The sequence below is a fragment of the Setaria viridis genome, chromosome 9 (genome assembly GCF_005286985.2).
Source record: "Setaria viridis chromosome 9, Setaria_viridis_v4.0, whole genome shotgun sequence".
Taxonomy (NCBI): Eukaryota; Viridiplantae; Streptophyta; class Magnoliopsida; order Poales; family Poaceae; genus Setaria; species Setaria viridis.
In genome coordinates, this window is record NC_048271.2 from 40965694 (window position 1) to 40982383 (window position 16690).

The window sequence follows — 16690 nt, forward strand, 5'->3', positions numbered from 1 at the left end:
CTGCAAGCACCCACACTTCCAATGTCGATTTATGCATTATGCTTCTGATATCCAACGTTACCTCCGCTTTCTGTGGTCTTGTTGCAAAAGGTTCACGTGCTTAAATAAGACGAGTTTAGGTGCAATTCTCTTCTATAACATCACGTGGTACATTTAGGAAAACAAAAGATGTATATTATTTTCTTTTTATGATTAATGTGGTAGATCCTCTCATCGAATATGGTGAATTTTAACACTACAGTACTAAAATGTAATATATTATATTGAAGAACAATTCAAGATGAAGTAGAAAACATATCTGTAGCAGTAGCCTGTAGGAAACACTGAGGATCTTTTTCCATCGGTGTAGGCACGTATAGGAGTATATGATTTTGGTGTTGCTGTTCACCAATTTAACATATCTGTAGTTAGTACTTCTTTATTTGTTTATTCGTTCAATTGACGGTAAAGGAACCCGTTGTATATTTAATAAAGGAGCAATGGGAAGAACAAATGTTGGCCCATCAGCAACTTAGCGACGATGGTCCTCTGCTTGCTAGATCAATCGTTGCTTGTGACTGCGAGTTGCGACCGCAGCCATGCAAGCAAGCTCTACAATCTGGTCTGGCTTAGACCTGAGCGTCTTGTGGGCTGGGCCAGGCTCGAGCCGGGTCAGCAAAAAACCCGGTTCATTTTGGGTCAAAAATTTGTGTTCACGAACTGTCCGTGGGCGTTGTCGTGCTGGCTCGAGCCGCTTGTTCTTTTTAGTTGGAAAATAAATAAAATTAATTATTTGGGTGGGCTTGAACCGGCTCGATTTTTTTCGGGCTTGATTTTCTGGCCACGCCCGACCAGGTAGATGCGTGGGCGCGCCAAAACCTATCGGGCTCGGGCTGGGTCGGGTTTAAAATGGTCAGGTCTAGTCTGGCCATATCCTGCCTTCCCTCTTGTGCACTTCTTTTTTAGAAACCTGGGCTGTGGGCTGAACATCCTTTCCAGGTTTCTACTTGAAAACTGAGCTTTCCTTTATGAAAAAACTATAAAAAAGTTCTTTTCGCAAAACCCATGAATCTGAAACTAAAACATATTTTGTCCTTATTGCTTCCATTTTAGTACGTTGACCGGTTACAGCCAGCCGCTCGCGACGGCATCACTGGCGTCTGCCCGCCAGAGCTACAACGCCTAGCGCCTCCTCTGCCGTCAAACAGCATGGCAGTTTTAGCTCACGTCTCGCAGGCTCGCAAGTGCCTTCTTTAGCCAAATAGCTCATCCAGCCATCAAGCCGAGGAGTATGACTTATTTTGTCCTCTGCCCTATGCGACCGTCCAATCTTGGACGGCAATAACTCTTTCCTTTTCTTCCTCTTCTGCTCTTTCTCCAGACCAGCCAGTGACATTTAAAGTTTAAACTACTAAAGGCAAATCCGGTTCACGATGAACTCCCACCACAATCTTTTTTGCTTCTGGTTCCCATTGATCCTTCGTCTTTCTCTGAAATTGATCTCTGCATGGTTTTTTAATCCATCGTCCTTGAAACTCAGACATGGTTCCCGCTCCAGGCCTCTTTCTTACCGGTGGTCCATCAACGGTTACCACCCGTTCAATTCTCGGTCTCGCTTGCCCGCTTGAACCAAAACGGATTGTATCATCATACCCCTGACCTCCATGACCTCTACGATACTTGTAGCACCAGCTCCAATCGCATGGCTGCTGAATCTTTCAGCCTCCATTGCATAACATCTCCAGTCGATATCGGGTTGTGTTTTGGCTGCTCTAAACAGTTAGCTTTGCGCTATGTTCTTACACACATATGTAATATATTTCTTTTTGGAATCCATAATGTGAACATGTTAAGGTCGGAGATGTTTCCTTGAGGCTTCCTTACGTGGGCTTCTATACGTGCAAGTTATATTTTTATAATTTTCTTTCAGATTTCTTTATCTATTAATAATTATATTATGTATGGATTTTTTGAGTAATATAACGGTCTAGGTTCTTCTCTTTTTTAGATTAACATGATAATTTCGAGAATCTCGCGACGAACGTGGTAGTTCTTTTTAACATTATTGTATTAAGATAATAGATCACGCTTTACGAAAAAGATGAAGTGCACTATGATCTCAATTCTTCTTTTTATATATAATTATCAGAGCAGAGCCTCTCTAAAGGCCACTCTCAAAAGAGATTTTGTGGGTCTACCACGTCGACTAAACTAATTTTTGTTGATGGATGAAATAATACCTCCGATGTGTTGTTTCATGTCATCATTTTATAGGGTATCCGCGGACTTTTAACCTATGACGCATTGGATTATATGAGATTAAATAAGACAAAACTTTGTCGCCCTTAAAAGTTCGTAGTCTTATAAACAATCTTTTCTCATTGCTCATGAATATCTTGCTCGTACACAATTCTTTTGGCACGAATGAACGGTTAAAATTATTTCTCCGGAGGAAGCAGCAAGCACAAAAACGTAGCCTTCTTTTGCTTCAACTAGTGATGGTTGTGCAAGAGAGATGAGAGGAGAACACACAAAAAACAATGTGCAGAGGTCAATTCATCCATATTTGGTCGCTCTAAACGGATCGTTCTCAAGCTCATGATCGGAAGTTCAATCATAGGTAGATCAACACCAAACTTTGTGAGCTCATTCTATACTTAGACTATTTCGATTTGGTTAGTTGGTTTGATTATTTGTTGATTCAAGTATTAGACTTGAGAGTTTTTCACTTCAGGTTAGTGCAGTTTCTATCTAGAGTAATTATGGTAGATTATTAGTTTGGGTGGTGTACGGTGTCCGATTGAGTTGTTGATAATGAGTAGATAACTCATGGGACTACAAGTCCACAAAATTTTACGCATTGAGGACTTGTGTTTACGTAACTTCTTTACTTGACTAATGTCGTGCCTCTTACCAGATGGTTGTGGCTATTGTTGTAGATTTTAAGTTGCATCTTAAATGAATGTGTTGTTGATGCTGTAATCCTCTAGAAATTTATAGAGATAACTTCTAGTACCCATCGTTGATTATAATGAAAGTTTAGGACATATTGTGGATTTTACTCCTCATCTTGGGAGATCTTTTCACTTGAATCAGTATGTTAAATTTGCATGTGATTGATGTTATTTTTGAAGCTCTTTTATAGTACACAATACTAGGTTATACTAGTGTTCGAAAAGGACTAGTGTAAAAACATAGACGGTTAAGATTAAGTGTATAATAGTGAAACTTTCACATGTGGTATGGGTAATATACATGAGTAGTATAAGTAGTATAAGGGTATCATGATAAAAAGAACACAAATGGTATCACTATAATTTTATTTGTGATACTAGCATAAAGTTTAAAAGACCGTTCCATTTGAAATATCACTTTTTATAGTGTAATAATTACTAAATTATCTATAATAATAAATAGTTAGATCTTAGGTGGTGTTTGGTTAGCTCAAATGTAACGTATTACTGAAGTTAACGAATCCCATTACATATATTTTGGTTGTGGTGGTTTGTAATCAATTGACACTATAATCGAATCCCCTACCTAAATAATATCTATACAAGCTTGTCATTCCTCCTCCCCACCGTAATCAGATACAACACCCATACCGTAATCTGATTACGTTACCAGAGTGTAACTAAATAAAGAGGGTAATCGCCCATTCCGCCGCCAAATACACTGTAATATGATTCCCTTTACGTTTACGTTACCTTAGCACAAACTAAACACTATCTTATATATACTATACGATTAAGTAGTGTGTGCCGTAAAAGAGCTTTTTTTTTACTAATCAATCAAAGTTCTCCTTATCATTCACCACAAATTTAGGATTAACTAGTCCATCAACCCGTGCTCCCGCACGGGCTAATGTTTTTATAAGCTATTGGATTTGAAAATTATTTAGAAATTAAACTCTTAGCTAATAATCAAAATTGTTTTACCTACTACTCTCTTATTTTTCCAATACTTCAACATAATACTTATATAGATATGTATCTATCTTTGTCTAGTTGTGATTGATTTTTAATTAATAATTATTCTATGCACTTTTTCATTCATATTCATACTTTTTCCATTTTGTATCGCAACTCCAATCCTCTATACATTATGTTTAGCATACAAATCAATATTTTTCATCGATTCTGCACATACATGTATACATGGTCTAATGGTGGCACTCATCATGTGTATATACTTTAATGTAGTATTTTTATATTAACAATGACATAAATAGGTAATTTAGAATTATATATTAGTTTACTTTTTGACATTTCTATATGATGCACGTGAAGATAATTAGATTAAGATTTAGGTATTTAATTTAGGTTATTTTTAATAACGACATACGTGGGTAATATAGATAAAATTTTAGAAAGACATTTTAAGTTATGCTTTATAATGATGTGTATTAGTAAATTGGATAAAGATTACGGGGTTACTTTAGATTATGTTTTATAATAGCTGAGCTCGGTAATTTAGGTATAGGTTTAGAGCTCATTTTTGAATATTTCCACAATGACAGTGGTGGATAACTTTTTAAAAAATATAATAAATCAATGGCTATGATTATTAGAGTTTACAGGATTGGTGTTTGATGTTTTTAATTTTTATGAGAATCTCTCTTTTTTCTTGCTTGTCTCATGGGAACTAATGCGGAGTCTCCAATGGAAAAAAAATGAGACTACATTGCTACAAAACTATTACCATAAGCTACCTCTCGTTTGTTAAATATTCGAACACAATACTTATGTAGATATTATACTTAATATCTTCATCCAATTGTGATAGATTTCAGTTAGTAATTACTCTATAATATTTTCATCCACATTTATAATCTTTAACTTTCCACTTTGGACCGCATGTATGGGCTTGAATTTGTTTAATGAACCCTAAGTTTGAGTGCTCATAAATTTAATAGAACTATCCATAATGCTAAATATAATTTTAGCATAGAAATGTATATTCTCATAACTTTATATCCTTATAAATGGTGACACACATCACCCATCATGCATATAGACCTTAATTATTATATCGTATATTTTTAATTAAGGTTATTTGATTCAAACGTAGGGTTACCTCATGTTATTTTTAATAATAGCATGTGTGGGTAATATAAATGCAAATTTAAGGGGTTACTTTGTTTTTTAAAGTAATAGTGGTAGGCAATTCAGTTGCAAATTAGGGAGTTATTTTAAATATTGTTTATAATGGCATAAGTGGGTAATTTTGATGAAGATTATGGGGTTACTTTAGTTTATTTTATATAATGACAGATGTGGGTAATTTATATATAGATTTAGGGGGTTACTTTAGGCTATTTTCATAATGGTATAGGTGGGTAATTTTTTAGAAAACATAATAGATCCAATGGCTACGATGATTTGAATCTCTCGATTGATGGTCGGATGTTTTGCTTTTTTGTAAGAATTTTTAGGATTTCTCTCTTTTTCTAGAATGTCCACCTAGGAATCCTAGGTGGCTTCATGTGGAGGTTTCAAAAGGAGCCTCCAATTAGTAATAGTAAGATTGGTATATTATTGCTGCCTTTCATCCCAACTAAGGTTTGGTAGATAGGGCGGTCAAGGGCATGGACATACTCGCACCGAGGTCGTGGCCGTCGTCGTCGCGAGGTGGATGGGGCAATCGAGGATGAGGCAGTTGTCCCTGTTGGCAATGTCAAGCTACTGTCATTCCCATCAGCTTTCTCCTCCTTTTGATCCTAATTAGTGATCTTTCAAACCCATCATCTTTACTGTTGCAGCTACTTCCAACTTCTACGGTTCCTCTTCCTGTTCTTAACACTCCTTAGGTTGCTCCACTCTAGGTCATCCTCAAGGGGTATAAGATGGTGACTGGTGACAGCTTAACTAGCTCACCGGTGGAGTCATCTCATACTATGAAAACATGTGACGTATAGAAAAATTTTAGTAAACCAAATAAATATGGGCCTTTTATACAGCAGGAATTTATATTGTACCAACGACTTTCTGTTTAATTAACAGAAATGGATATTCAAAAAAGGAAGTAATTAACAGAAATGGACAGGTTTACTAAACCCATGCTGGTCTGAAAGATACCCATTGCAAGAGACACGCAAAGACGACCTGTAGTTTAACTTGTAGCACAGACACATATTCCTAAACCATCGATGAAGAAAGGGGCCGGGCGAAAAGAAATATCTTGAAGGATGCATTATCCGTGACCACTTATCGCGCTGGACCACCGCGTCCCGACCAACTGTCAGCATTCACAAAGCAATTTGCAATCGCCAAGAACATCGAAGTCCATTTCTGAAAACCGGTATCCAAATCTACCTCAACCTCCGGCTGATCCCAATGGAGTAACACTCGCGACCATCCCTGTTCCCTTCTCCTGCTCCATTGATCCCATTCCCATGGCCGCCACCGGCTTTCGCGTCCACCCGGCCGCCTTCTTCTCAGCTCATCCGCGCGAGGCAGGGGCCAAGCAGTTGCCGTTCCACCATTGCTCACCTCACAGGATCCTTGTCGCAAGAAGGACGTGGCTTCTCAGGGCGAGGTCCTCCAATGGGCGCCCGCAGATCGGTGCCTCGTTCAGCAACAGCAATGGTATTGGTAACGCCTGCTGCTACCTACCGTTGAACTAGCAACTAGCTAGCTAGCTGTGCCATGGTGGCTATAAGCAGAGGTAGTTCATGCAGAGGTGCTAGATGGGAAGCCAGCCGGAGATGGGCCACCAAAGCAGGGAGGGGGCACCGTCAGCATCACCGTCGTGGGCGCCTCCGGCGACCTTGCCAAGAAGAAGATTTTCCCGGCGCTCTTCGCCTTGTTCTACGAGGACTGCCTCCCGGAGGTTTGTGACCTCATTGCTCGGCTGTGGATGATGCGGTTCCATGAACCTTGCTGTGGCTGTTTTGGTTTGGGTGGGGCTACTGAATGTGTGATAGTTTCAGTTACAGCTAACCATGGTTAATGCAGCATTTTACAGTGTTTGGTTATGCCCGTAGCAAGATGAGCGATGAAGAGCTTAGGAACATGATTAGCATGACACTGACATGTCGAATTGACAAAAGGTATGTTCTTGCTCTGTCATTAGTATGTATTGGTATACTAGCAAAAAAATTAGTATGTATTGGTATAATTCAACAGTTCAACACTACAATAGTTTTGCACCATGGCTCCAGTTCTAGCTATCAGATTGAAGAGCCAAAATATAGGAAATCGTATTATGTACTTTACTACTGCGGCATTGCAATATTACATCACTACAAATCATTTACGGTTTGTTTTTAAATGAACTTCAGGAGTATTGCCATAGATTAAAGAGTATATGAAGTTCAGAAATTCAGTGTTTTTAAGTTTAGTGACTCAAACAACTACCTGCTACGTATGCAATCCGTCTAAGCTTGTCAACCATCCAATCAGTATCACTTCATACTTTTTGCAGACATTCTCAATCCCCAAAGTTATATTCTAAATGTAATGGAAATTCTATTTGAGCGATCAATAGGGAGAACTGTGGCGATAAGATGGAGGAGTTTCTGCAGAGGTGCTTCTACCAATCTGGGCAGTACAACTCAGAGGAGGGGTTTGCTGAATTAGACAGGAAGCTTAAAGAAAAAGAGGTACGGATATCGCAAATCGAGTTTGGATTTGAAATTCAGCAAGCATCGTGCCCGCTATACCTAATCTGCCGTGCAATTCAGAAAATGTTCTCAAAATCGTATGGAAGAGCGATGATTTTGCATATAGTACCTTTCTTCTGATTGGAGTTCAGTTTCTAAGGTTAGCTGATGCATTTGTGTGGTGAAATGCGAAATAACCGCGCTTCAGAATTTTGTGTCATCAGGAAGGCAAGGTACCAAACAGGCTATTCTACTTGTCGATCCCGCCAAACATATTCGTCGATGTGGTAAGATCTGCTAGCCGCACCGCGTCTTCTTCAACCGGATGGACTAGATTTATAGTGGAAAAGCCGTTCGGCCGCGACTCGGAGTCCTCAGGGGAGCTCACTCGGTCCCTGAAGAAGTACTTGGCCGAGGAGCAGATATTCAGGCAAGTTGATACCATGAACACATTCTCATACTCGATCGTGAACTGTAGCAAATCCAAATGAACACTTAGATTTGAATGTATACTGCAGGATTGACCATTATTTGGGCAAGGAGCTTGTTGAGAACCTTTCGGTCCTCCGTTTCTCCAACCTCGTCTTTGAGCCGCTGTGGTCGAGGAACTACATCAGGAACGTGCAGCTCATCTTCTCTGAAGATTTCGGCACCGAGGGTCGAGGCGGGTCTGCAGTACCTTGTTCCATTTCCATGCAATGTTCAGTGCAAACTTAATTAGCCAAAGTTCAATGAAAATGAACCGATAATGATGGATGGATTGGGTGCAGCTACTTCGACAACTACGGGATCATCCGTGACATCATGCAGAACCACCTGCTTCAGATCCTGGCCCTGTTCGCCATGGAGACCCCGGTGAGCCTGGACGCCGAGGACATCCGCAACGAGAAGGTGAAGGTGCTGCGGTCGATGCGGCCGCTGAAGGTGGAGGACGTGGTGGTGGGGCAGTACAAGGGCCACACCCGGGGCGGCAGGTCATTCCCGGGCTACGCCGACGACCCCACCGTGCCCAAGGGCAGCGTCACGCCCACCTTCGCCGCCGCCGCTCTCTTCATCGACAACGCGCGCTGGGACGGCGTGCCCTTCCTCATGAAGGCCGGCAAGGCGCTGCACACCCGGCGGGCGGAGATCCGGGTGCAGTTCCGGAGCGTGCCGGGGAACCTGTACCGGCGGAGCGTCGGGACGGACCCGGACACGGCGACCAACGAGCTGGTGCTCCGGGTGCAGCCCGACGAGGCCATCTACCTCAAGATCAACAACAAGGTGCCGGGGCTCGGGATGCGGCTCGACCGCAGCAACCTCAACCTGCTCTACTCCGAGCGATACCGCCGGGAGATCCCCGACGCGTACGAGCGGCTGCTGCTGGACGCCATCGAGGGGGAGCGCCGCCTCTTCATCCGGAGCGACGAGCTCGACGCGGCATGGGCCATCTTCACGCCCGTGCTCAGGGAGCTGGAGGACAGAAGGGTGGCGCCGGAGCTCTACCCGTACGGCAGCAGGGGACCCGTCGGCGCGCACTACCTCGCCGCAAACTACAACGTCAGGTGGGGCGACGTCACCAGCGACGACGGCTCCTTCTAGCCAAAGGTCGAGCCATTGGCGATGCTCTGCGGTTGTTTGTGCATTCTTTTGTTGGAAATTGAAAGAATAAAGAACCTCTCGCAGGAGAAAGGGAAAGATGATGGATAAAGCAGCTCTGTTCAGTGTTTTCGTTCCATATACGATTTGGCCACATGTTAAAACTGCGCAAATACCAAATAGTGTGTGCCTTTAAATCAGATCCGAGATGCGTTCTTCAAGTTGCATGCCCTCGCTTTAAGTGAGAGCTCTACTTAATAGTGTATACGTAAAATCTAATCGTTCATTATTATTATTATGGATAATTTAGTAATTATTAAATTGTAAAAGTGATACTTAAAATAGAATGGACTTTTAAACTTTATGCTATTGTGAAAAATAAAATTATAATCATGTCATTTGTGTGTTTTTACCGTGATAATCTTATACTACCTACACTACTCATGTATACTACCCATACCACATGTGAAGGTTCTAATAGTATATAATTAATCTTGACCGTCGGATATTTTTATACTAGTTATTTTCAAACACTAATATAACCTAGTTGTGTACCGTTAAAGATGGACTGTTTTCTTCTGAAAATCCTTCCAAATTTACCACAGGAGAGAGTAGCACGGCGCCTACTTTCTTTTCGGAATCGTTTCTCAGTTTCTTGCACGCAATCTTTGATCCTGGCTTTGTTTATAGCAAAAACGAAACCAATCTTTCATGTCTCTCTTTCTGTTATCTGAAAGTGGGTGGGCATCTCTATTTTCACTCCGTTAGTTTTTTTTTATTTGCCATTGCCATTGAACATAACGAAAATACATGAAACTCAAGAAGAGTATGCGAAAAACTACGAAGTTGCCAAAATCATACTCCCTCTTCCAAATTATAGACCATTTTAATTTTTTAGATGCATAAATATTATTATGCATCTAGATCTGAGGTATATCTAAGTGTATAGCAAAATCTATTAATCTAATAAAATTAAAACGACCTATAATTTGGAACGGAGGGAGTAGAAAACAGGCCTTGTTGCCAAAACAGCCACTAAATTGAGAGAAATTTCGATATTTGACACAAAATACGTGAGCCTCACCGGATTTGACATCCAATTTGCATGCCTTTCGATATTTGACACTCCGCACGCAAATTGTTTCGTTTCAAGGGTTTCTCTTCAATTTTTCTCAATTTTCATCTTTTCTTTTTTCTTTTCTCTCATCCGCCTTAGTGAACGGATAATAATGCCTTACCCTTATCCTTTTCTCTCACGTGCGTCTCTTGTTTCTCTCGGTGACGGAAAAACTTGCCGCCGCCGTCGGCTCGGAGCCTCGGAGGCCTCCTCGCCGCAGCCAAGCAACAACAAGTACATAGCACCCTATCCTCCACCTACTACCCTGCAGCTTGCCGCATTCTGTGCGTCCTTGCCACATTCCGGCGGCGCCGCCGCTCCTTGCGAGCCTGCGCCAGTGGCACGCGACACAAGCTGGGCGGCAGGTGTCCGTGGAGCGGGCAAGGCAGGTGGAGGGCGAAGGCGGCCATGGGCCGCGCAGGCGTGCAGCGTAGGCGGGCGGAGGCAGCCATGGGCCGTGCAGCACAGGCGGCGGACCCAGGCAGCTATGTCACGGATGAACCATGAAGGCCAGCTGGCCAATTCCGGGCGCCGTGCACCACCGCAAGGAACTCATGCAAATCCAGCCAAAAAACCACCAAATCAGACTCATCCCTTCCCTCGTTCTATTTCATCTTTCTCCGGTTTCATTTCGTGGTTGAGATTCTCTGGTTCTATGGGTGAGCTCCATGATTAAATTTGTGAAGTTGAGGAAAAATTTCCTGAGGAAGAAGAATCAGTGAAAACGTACTCTTGCTTTTATGTTTTGGTTCATGCAAAGCGTTAAGAACATGGGTATTATTATCTGTTCACTAGAGCCTGATGAGAAAAAATAAAGAAAGGATGAAAATTGAGAAAAGAGGAAAAGCAACCCTGAATCGAAACAATTCATGTGTGGAGTGTCAAATATCGAAAGGCATGCGAATTGGACGTCTAATTCAGGCGCGCGTATTGAGCGGTAAATATCGAAATTTCTCCCAAATTGATTTACTCAGAGCAGTCAGCACCCCTATCGTTTTCCTAATTCGGCAGGTTAGGTTCAAGTGCCTCTTTCTCCACTCCGCCGCTCAGGCTCAGCAGCCGATTCCAGTGAGGCGAGTCCTCCACAGCCAGACTGAACTCAGCTCTCACTGAACTGAACTGAACTGACAGTGAACCCTCCTCACTTCGGATTCGGAGACATCGCCCTCGCCCGCTGAGCGCTGACCAACGGAAGGGAGCTACCGCGGCGGCGCCATGGACTGCCAAGACGGCGCGGGCGCCGCTGCCAGCGAGAATCGATCCAAGGTGAGCATACGCGCGCACTCCCGTACCTTCTTTTCTGATGACATCATGCGCGCATGGCTGATTGATGAATCCCGAGCGGCCGAGCTAAAACTAAAATGGGCCTCTCTCCTGCTTGCGCCTGGGCGCGGACATCCCAGATCGGGATGCCAAAGCGGGGGAAGGTCTTCTTCTTTTTTGGTGATTAGCTAGCGATTCCGTTACCCATGGACGGATGAAGAACAGCAAGATTCTTGCTGCTGTCTGCCTGTGCTTGTGCGGGGTCGGCGAAACCACGAATTCAATGTTCTGACTGTGTGGGTTGCTTCAGAAATTAAGCTCTAAACTGATGGTTGTTTTGTTTCCTCTGGCGTTTGTGCAGGTGGCTTCAGAAACTAAGTCGATTAAGCAGCCTACTTGGGTCTTCGTTGAGAAAGAATCGGTAGGTTTTGGTTCTTGTTGGTACATAGATGTGCATTAGCCAAACGGGCCGATTTATCTGCTTTGAGAGGTACCAAGCCAAATTTCCTTTCGGGTTTCCTCTGTCCGATTCAGATTCGATCATATATATGGACTGCGAAGTTCCATTGCCTTGGAGGGCCTTCGCACTCACATCTGGTGCTCTTGAAATTTACTGCATTTGCTTGTACAAATTAAGGAGCCAAAGATAGGCTAACAACTCCCATGAGGAGGATTATCCTGCTCCCTCATGCATGCATGCTAATTTCTTGGTCTTTTAGACGAAAGAAACTCCATCACTGAAACAATGTCCCGGCCCCTGCACTGAGTAGACGCACGCAGCATGCTAATTTGTTGGCCTTTTAGAAAAAGGAAACTTTTCATCACTGAAACAAGGTCCGGGCCTCTGCACCGAGTAGGTGCACGCATCATGCTAATTGCTCGGTAGCTGATAGGTTCTGCTGTTAGAGACTTTCTAAACTTTCTTGAGCACTGATAGTGATACAATATTGGTCTCTAAGCTCATAGATCACTGTCTTGATGGTTCTCACTAGCATGATGAAACAGATGTTCAAGCTGTGACAAATTAGATGGATATGCATCTTTGTTATTATAGTGCTGAAGCAAATCTTGGACTAGATTATGCAATATGTTTGTTTGCCAAATGTAAATAAAGTATACAGTTAAGTTGGATGATTGTGGATTTTGTCTTCAATCTTCAGAAACTTCTCCTAATTTGGTTTGCCATTACCAGGTACATGACTTGAGAGAGCAAATTCTCCTACTCACTGGGAATGTTTGTCATGAAGAAGAGGTATATTGTCATTTGGAAACAGCTTGCTGTAGTCAATCAATGTGTTTCTTTCTCCTGTTATTTTGTTGCAGCTTCGTTGATCCTGTTCATGGTATTGAACTGATAACAGGAAATATTACGAGCAGATCTACTGGAGAAGCTCAACAGATGTAAAAGGGATACACTAATCGAACTGTGCCGTTCGTTTGATGTCATTGGCTCAAGAGCTAATAGGAAGGTTGGTCCAGCTAAATGCTTGAAACTTCTGCCATCATCTGCCAGATGATGCACATTGGAAAACATCTCTATTTCTTTTACAGGAGGAACTTGTGTCATTTCTGATGGAATTCGTGAAGGGCCACTGTTCTGGCATTGATGGCACAAACTCCGATAAGGTCCTAAACTGCAATTTTCTAGAACACTTCATCTAGAAATGATAGCAGATGTTGTCGTTTTTCTTCATAACTGCTAACCCTACAGCCCCATTGTCATTGGCACGCTGATTCTTTTTCGTGTGTCTTATCGATTGTAGAAAATCAAGAAAAAAAGGCGTACGAAAGAAGAAGAAAGTTTGTCTGGTGGTAAACCTTCAAAGGTATGCTGTCCTTTTGGAATTATGTTTGTATGTTTGCAGCCTGTTTTTAGAATCACTGGCAAAGCTCCTTGTTTCTGTAAGGATATTATAATTATTTTGGTTTGACCTATGGTGTGCTCTGCAAGTTCTTTCAGGTTTCATCTTTTCCATAACTTATACCTCTTGTCAAAAAAACTAGTTTAGCGGTTACTACTTCCACTTTATTTATTTCTTTATTTTCAAACTAACGCAGAAAAAGAAACGAGAAGGTGAAGAGGAAGCTGATGGGAGGAATGGTGTGGAGGATAGAGAAAAATATTTTGACTGTGACTTGATGGATAACAGATATATATGTGCTGATAATAAGAAAGGAAAATTCCCCAAGGAACGAACCAACCTTGAGCCTGCTGAGAGGATAAATGGCTGTGTATCGGAAGATTTGGATGGAGTATCTCTCAGTGAAGTGCCAAATCCTACAGATGAAGCAATGATTACCACACCATCTAAAAAGTCGGTAAAGATTGCTGATGGTGATAGTACTGACATGAAGGCTTTTAAAAAGACATCTTCTATTACCAAGAAAAAAGCAACTCCCAAGGAGGACTGCAAAGTCAAATCTTGTGGTATGCTTCTGGATGATTTGCTATGACTTATGCATCTGTGCTTCTTGTCTGCAAGTGGATAACACATAAAACAAAGAAAGTATGTTCAATATTCAAGAATGCACCAGGAGTGTTATTTGCTTGAACTGTTGGTGGAACTGAGTAATGTGACTGGAAAAGACACCTTTTACAGGTCCAGCCATTAGGTAGCCCGTAGTAAATTAACTTTTTTTAATAATCTGTAATAAAGAAACTAGAGCATGTTCCACATGCTATTTCAAAGCCAGAAAACAATGCCTTTGAATTAGAACTCAGAAGAATATACAAAAAAAACCTTAATATGATAATTACAAAGAGAATATATGGTATATATTTGTTCCAGAAAAGAAGGTATTGTAATATTATTCATGTGGGCTGGAGTTGAAGTGCCTGGTCTAATAGAGGGTTTTTTTGTCAAATGTTTATTTGACCCGAATTAGTAGGGGTATATATAAAGTAAATGAGCTAGTAAAGATCAACAGCAGAGATTCAAATGTATGGAAAAGTCAAGTACATAGGTTGGGCTGGAGTTGAAATAAGAGAATGAAACTTGAAACTATTGCTTCCACACCACCCTTTCAACTGCTAGGTTGCATAAGCGTTCCTTTGGTATCTTTTCTCTGACGTTATTATGTACAAGCTAACTGCTTTTCTAACAGTTTGGATGACCCCTGGTTCCTAATTTTGAAAACCATCCCTTTCCATTATAGGTAAACAGGAGTCTAAAGGAGACACAAAACCACGAAAACTGACAATGAAACCAAGTAAGGATGAGCTGAGAGAAGCTGTCTTTCTTATCTTGGATACTGCAGACTTTGCCACGGTGAGATACACTGCACATCATTTGTCTTTAACAACCTATCTGTTATAGTGTTATGTTGGGTTATACTAATATACAGTAGTTATTTGAGATATTCCTCCTATGGTTTACATTTCTCTGTTTCTTTTCTTTTCATCCATTTCAGATGACCTTTGGAGATGTTGTAAAAGAAGTTGGTATGTCTTTGCTTACTTCCTTTCCATAGGCCTTTTATATCTGATCCTTGCAGATATGGCTGGTCATTATTTTATTGCAAAGGCATCTATGAAGCTGAACATTCATTGCTTTTTATCTTACGGAGCTTTCTGACTTGATTTCATATCTTCAGACAAATACTTTGGGAAGGATCTGTTTGAGAGAAAGCCACTAATAAGGTCCCTGATAGAAGAGGAGCTCTTTAGGCTAACGGAGGAGGCCGAGAAGAAGGAATTGGAAGAGGAGGAAGTAGCAGAAGCAAAGGCTAGAGCTGAGCAAGCTGCCAAGGAAACGGCACAGGTTCGAACAGTTGAATCTGGTATTGACAAGCGAAATGCACTTCAAGCTGGTTCAGATGGTAAAACTAAAGACAGTTCAAAGGACACAAATGACAGTCCTAATGAAAAAGGCATCAATGGTGGGGCTTCTGTGAAGTCTGCTGTTAAGAGAAACAACAGTAATGCTGCTGAAGGTTCACAAGACCACAAAGCCAATGCTGATACACAAAATGAAGACATCCATGACGAATTAACTAAGGATGGAGAGGGTGAACAGGCTGCGCCCATTGTAAACGGTGATAGCGCCATACAAGGTTCAAGTGATGATGAAGCTGAGACTATGAAGAACAGCAATGCTCAAGCCCTAGAAGGTTCTAAAAATGACAATGTGAAAGGGGCTAGCAATGGAGAAAACAATGTCACTGAAGACTGTAGAAATGAAGAAGGCAGGGGTCAGAATGTTGGCAGCAATGCAGAAACTGGCAATGGTTGTGAAGCTGAAGAATTTAACAATCGTGGAAATGATGGATGTGCAGAACACACAGATGGCAAAGCTCAGGAAGCTAATCACAATGAGAACAGTGCAAATGTAGAAATCCATGGTGATAAAGACGGCAAAGTAAAAGAGGGGGATATAAATGCAGAACAAAGTCAGGCAGATGCTGGTGGCAATGGTAAAGCTGAAGATGCTGATCACAATGCAAACGCCAAAGTTGATGTAGATTCTGTCAAGAATGGTGCTGCTGAGAATGGAAGGACTGATGGCGATGTGAAAGGCAACAGCGACAGCGCGGTTGAAGAAAGCCCAGTGTGATGAGATGGATGTAGGTTGTAAAAGAAAGTTGATTTGAGATCCAGCTTATGCAGGGCTTCTTGTATCAGTAGAGGTTACAACTGATGGCCTAACTCTTGTAGGATAGCGAGTCACGGAAAGCTGAGGTCTGGCCTTGGAGAATAGTTCGGTTAGTCAGTTAGAAACGGTCAGTTATGTAAATCCAGCTGGGCGCTGTTGTATGAGAAACTTTTGTATGGGCACTGAAGCAAGAAATTCGGAATGGCATCTGTTAGTGAAGTTTCTTTACCTTGCCTGTGATAGATCACTGAGAAAGTGAAAAGTTAAGATGGGTTTCTACACATTACTCATCCTTGTGTAAGCTAAGCTGTAAACAGAAAAAGAACATGAAATGTTCTGCAGATTTACTCGCCTGCATCTGCATGACTGCATGTCTGCATCTGAGGAGCCGGTCTGCTTCCTGTGCTTCCTCTCATCTGGCTGGTCCGAGTGCAGCGTCCTAGGTGGCAGACCGGGCACTTGCGCACCTCACGGACGGGGCGCCGTCCCACGTGTTCCCGGGCCCACGTCGACGGCGCGGATCGATCCTACGTGGCGCCCATCCACGGAGACGGAATC

The 16690-nt window shown here is 42.1% G+C and overlaps 2 protein-coding genes across 5 annotated transcripts; both read left to right on the forward strand.

The window, feature by feature from the left end:
• The first annotated feature begins 6162 nt into the window (after window positions 1-6162).
• On the forward strand, window positions 6163-9360 carry LOC117839537 (glucose-6-phosphate 1-dehydrogenase, chloroplastic). Of its 4 annotated transcripts, none has more exons than XM_034719886.2 (7): window positions 6163-6572; window positions 6650-6810; window positions 6936-7030; window positions 7468-7582; window positions 7807-8012; window positions 8101-8250; window positions 8353-9360. In XM_034719886.2, the coding sequence occupies exons 1-7, from the start codon at window positions 6374-6376 to the stop codon at window positions 9161-9163; spliced, it is 1737 nt and encodes a 578-aa protein (XP_034575777.1). In that variant the 5' UTR covers window positions 6163-6373; the 3' UTR covers window positions 9164-9360. The 4 variants fall into 4 exon arrangements, with proteins under 4 accessions (XP_034575777.1, XP_034575779.1, XP_034575778.1 ...); XM_034719888.2 differs by having other exon boundaries at window positions 6164-6572; window positions 6659-6810; XM_034719887.2 differs by having other exon boundaries at window positions 6164-6566.
• A 1928-nt stretch (window positions 9361-11288) lies between these two features.
• LOC117838375 (uncharacterized) lies at window positions 11289-16360 on the forward strand. The gene is made up of 10 exons (XM_034718381.2): window positions 11289-11543; window positions 11902-11961; window positions 12733-12792; window positions 12902-13009; window positions 13092-13166; window positions 13304-13366; window positions 13599-13968; window positions 14697-14809; window positions 14952-14982; window positions 15135-16360. Exons 1-10 carry the CDS (start codon window positions 11493-11495, stop codon window positions 16091-16093), a joined length of 1890 nt encoding a protein of 629 aa, XP_034574272.1. The 5' UTR covers window positions 11289-11492; the 3' UTR covers window positions 16094-16360.
• Window positions 16361-16690: the final 330 nt, after the last annotated feature.

Bases quoted from the DNA above. Each gene is read 5' to 3' on its own strand.
- LOC117839537 (XM_034719886.2), top strand. From the start codon at position 6,374: ATGGCCGCCACCGGCTTTCGCGTCCACCCGGCCGCCTTCTTCTCAGCT. The intron at 6,573-6,649 runs GTAACGCCTGCT...AAGCAGAGGTAG, and splicing joins CAGCAACAGCAATGGTATTG to TTCATGCAGAGGTGCTAGAT. The intron at 7,031-7,467 runs GTATGTTCTTGC...AGCGATCAATAG, and splicing joins ACATGTCGAATTGACAAAAG to GGAGAACTGTGGCGATAAGA.
- LOC117838375 (XM_034718381.2), top strand. From the start codon at position 11,493: ATGGACTGCCAAGACGGCGCGGGCGCCGCTGCCAGCGAGAATCGATCC. The intron at 11,962-12,732 runs GTAGGTTTTGGT...TGCCATTACCAG, and splicing joins TCTTCGTTGAGAAAGAATCG to GTACATGACTTGAGAGAGCA. The intron at 12,793-12,901 runs GTATATTGTCAT...AACTGATAACAG, and splicing joins ATGTTTGTCATGAAGAAGAG to GAAATATTACGAGCAGATCT.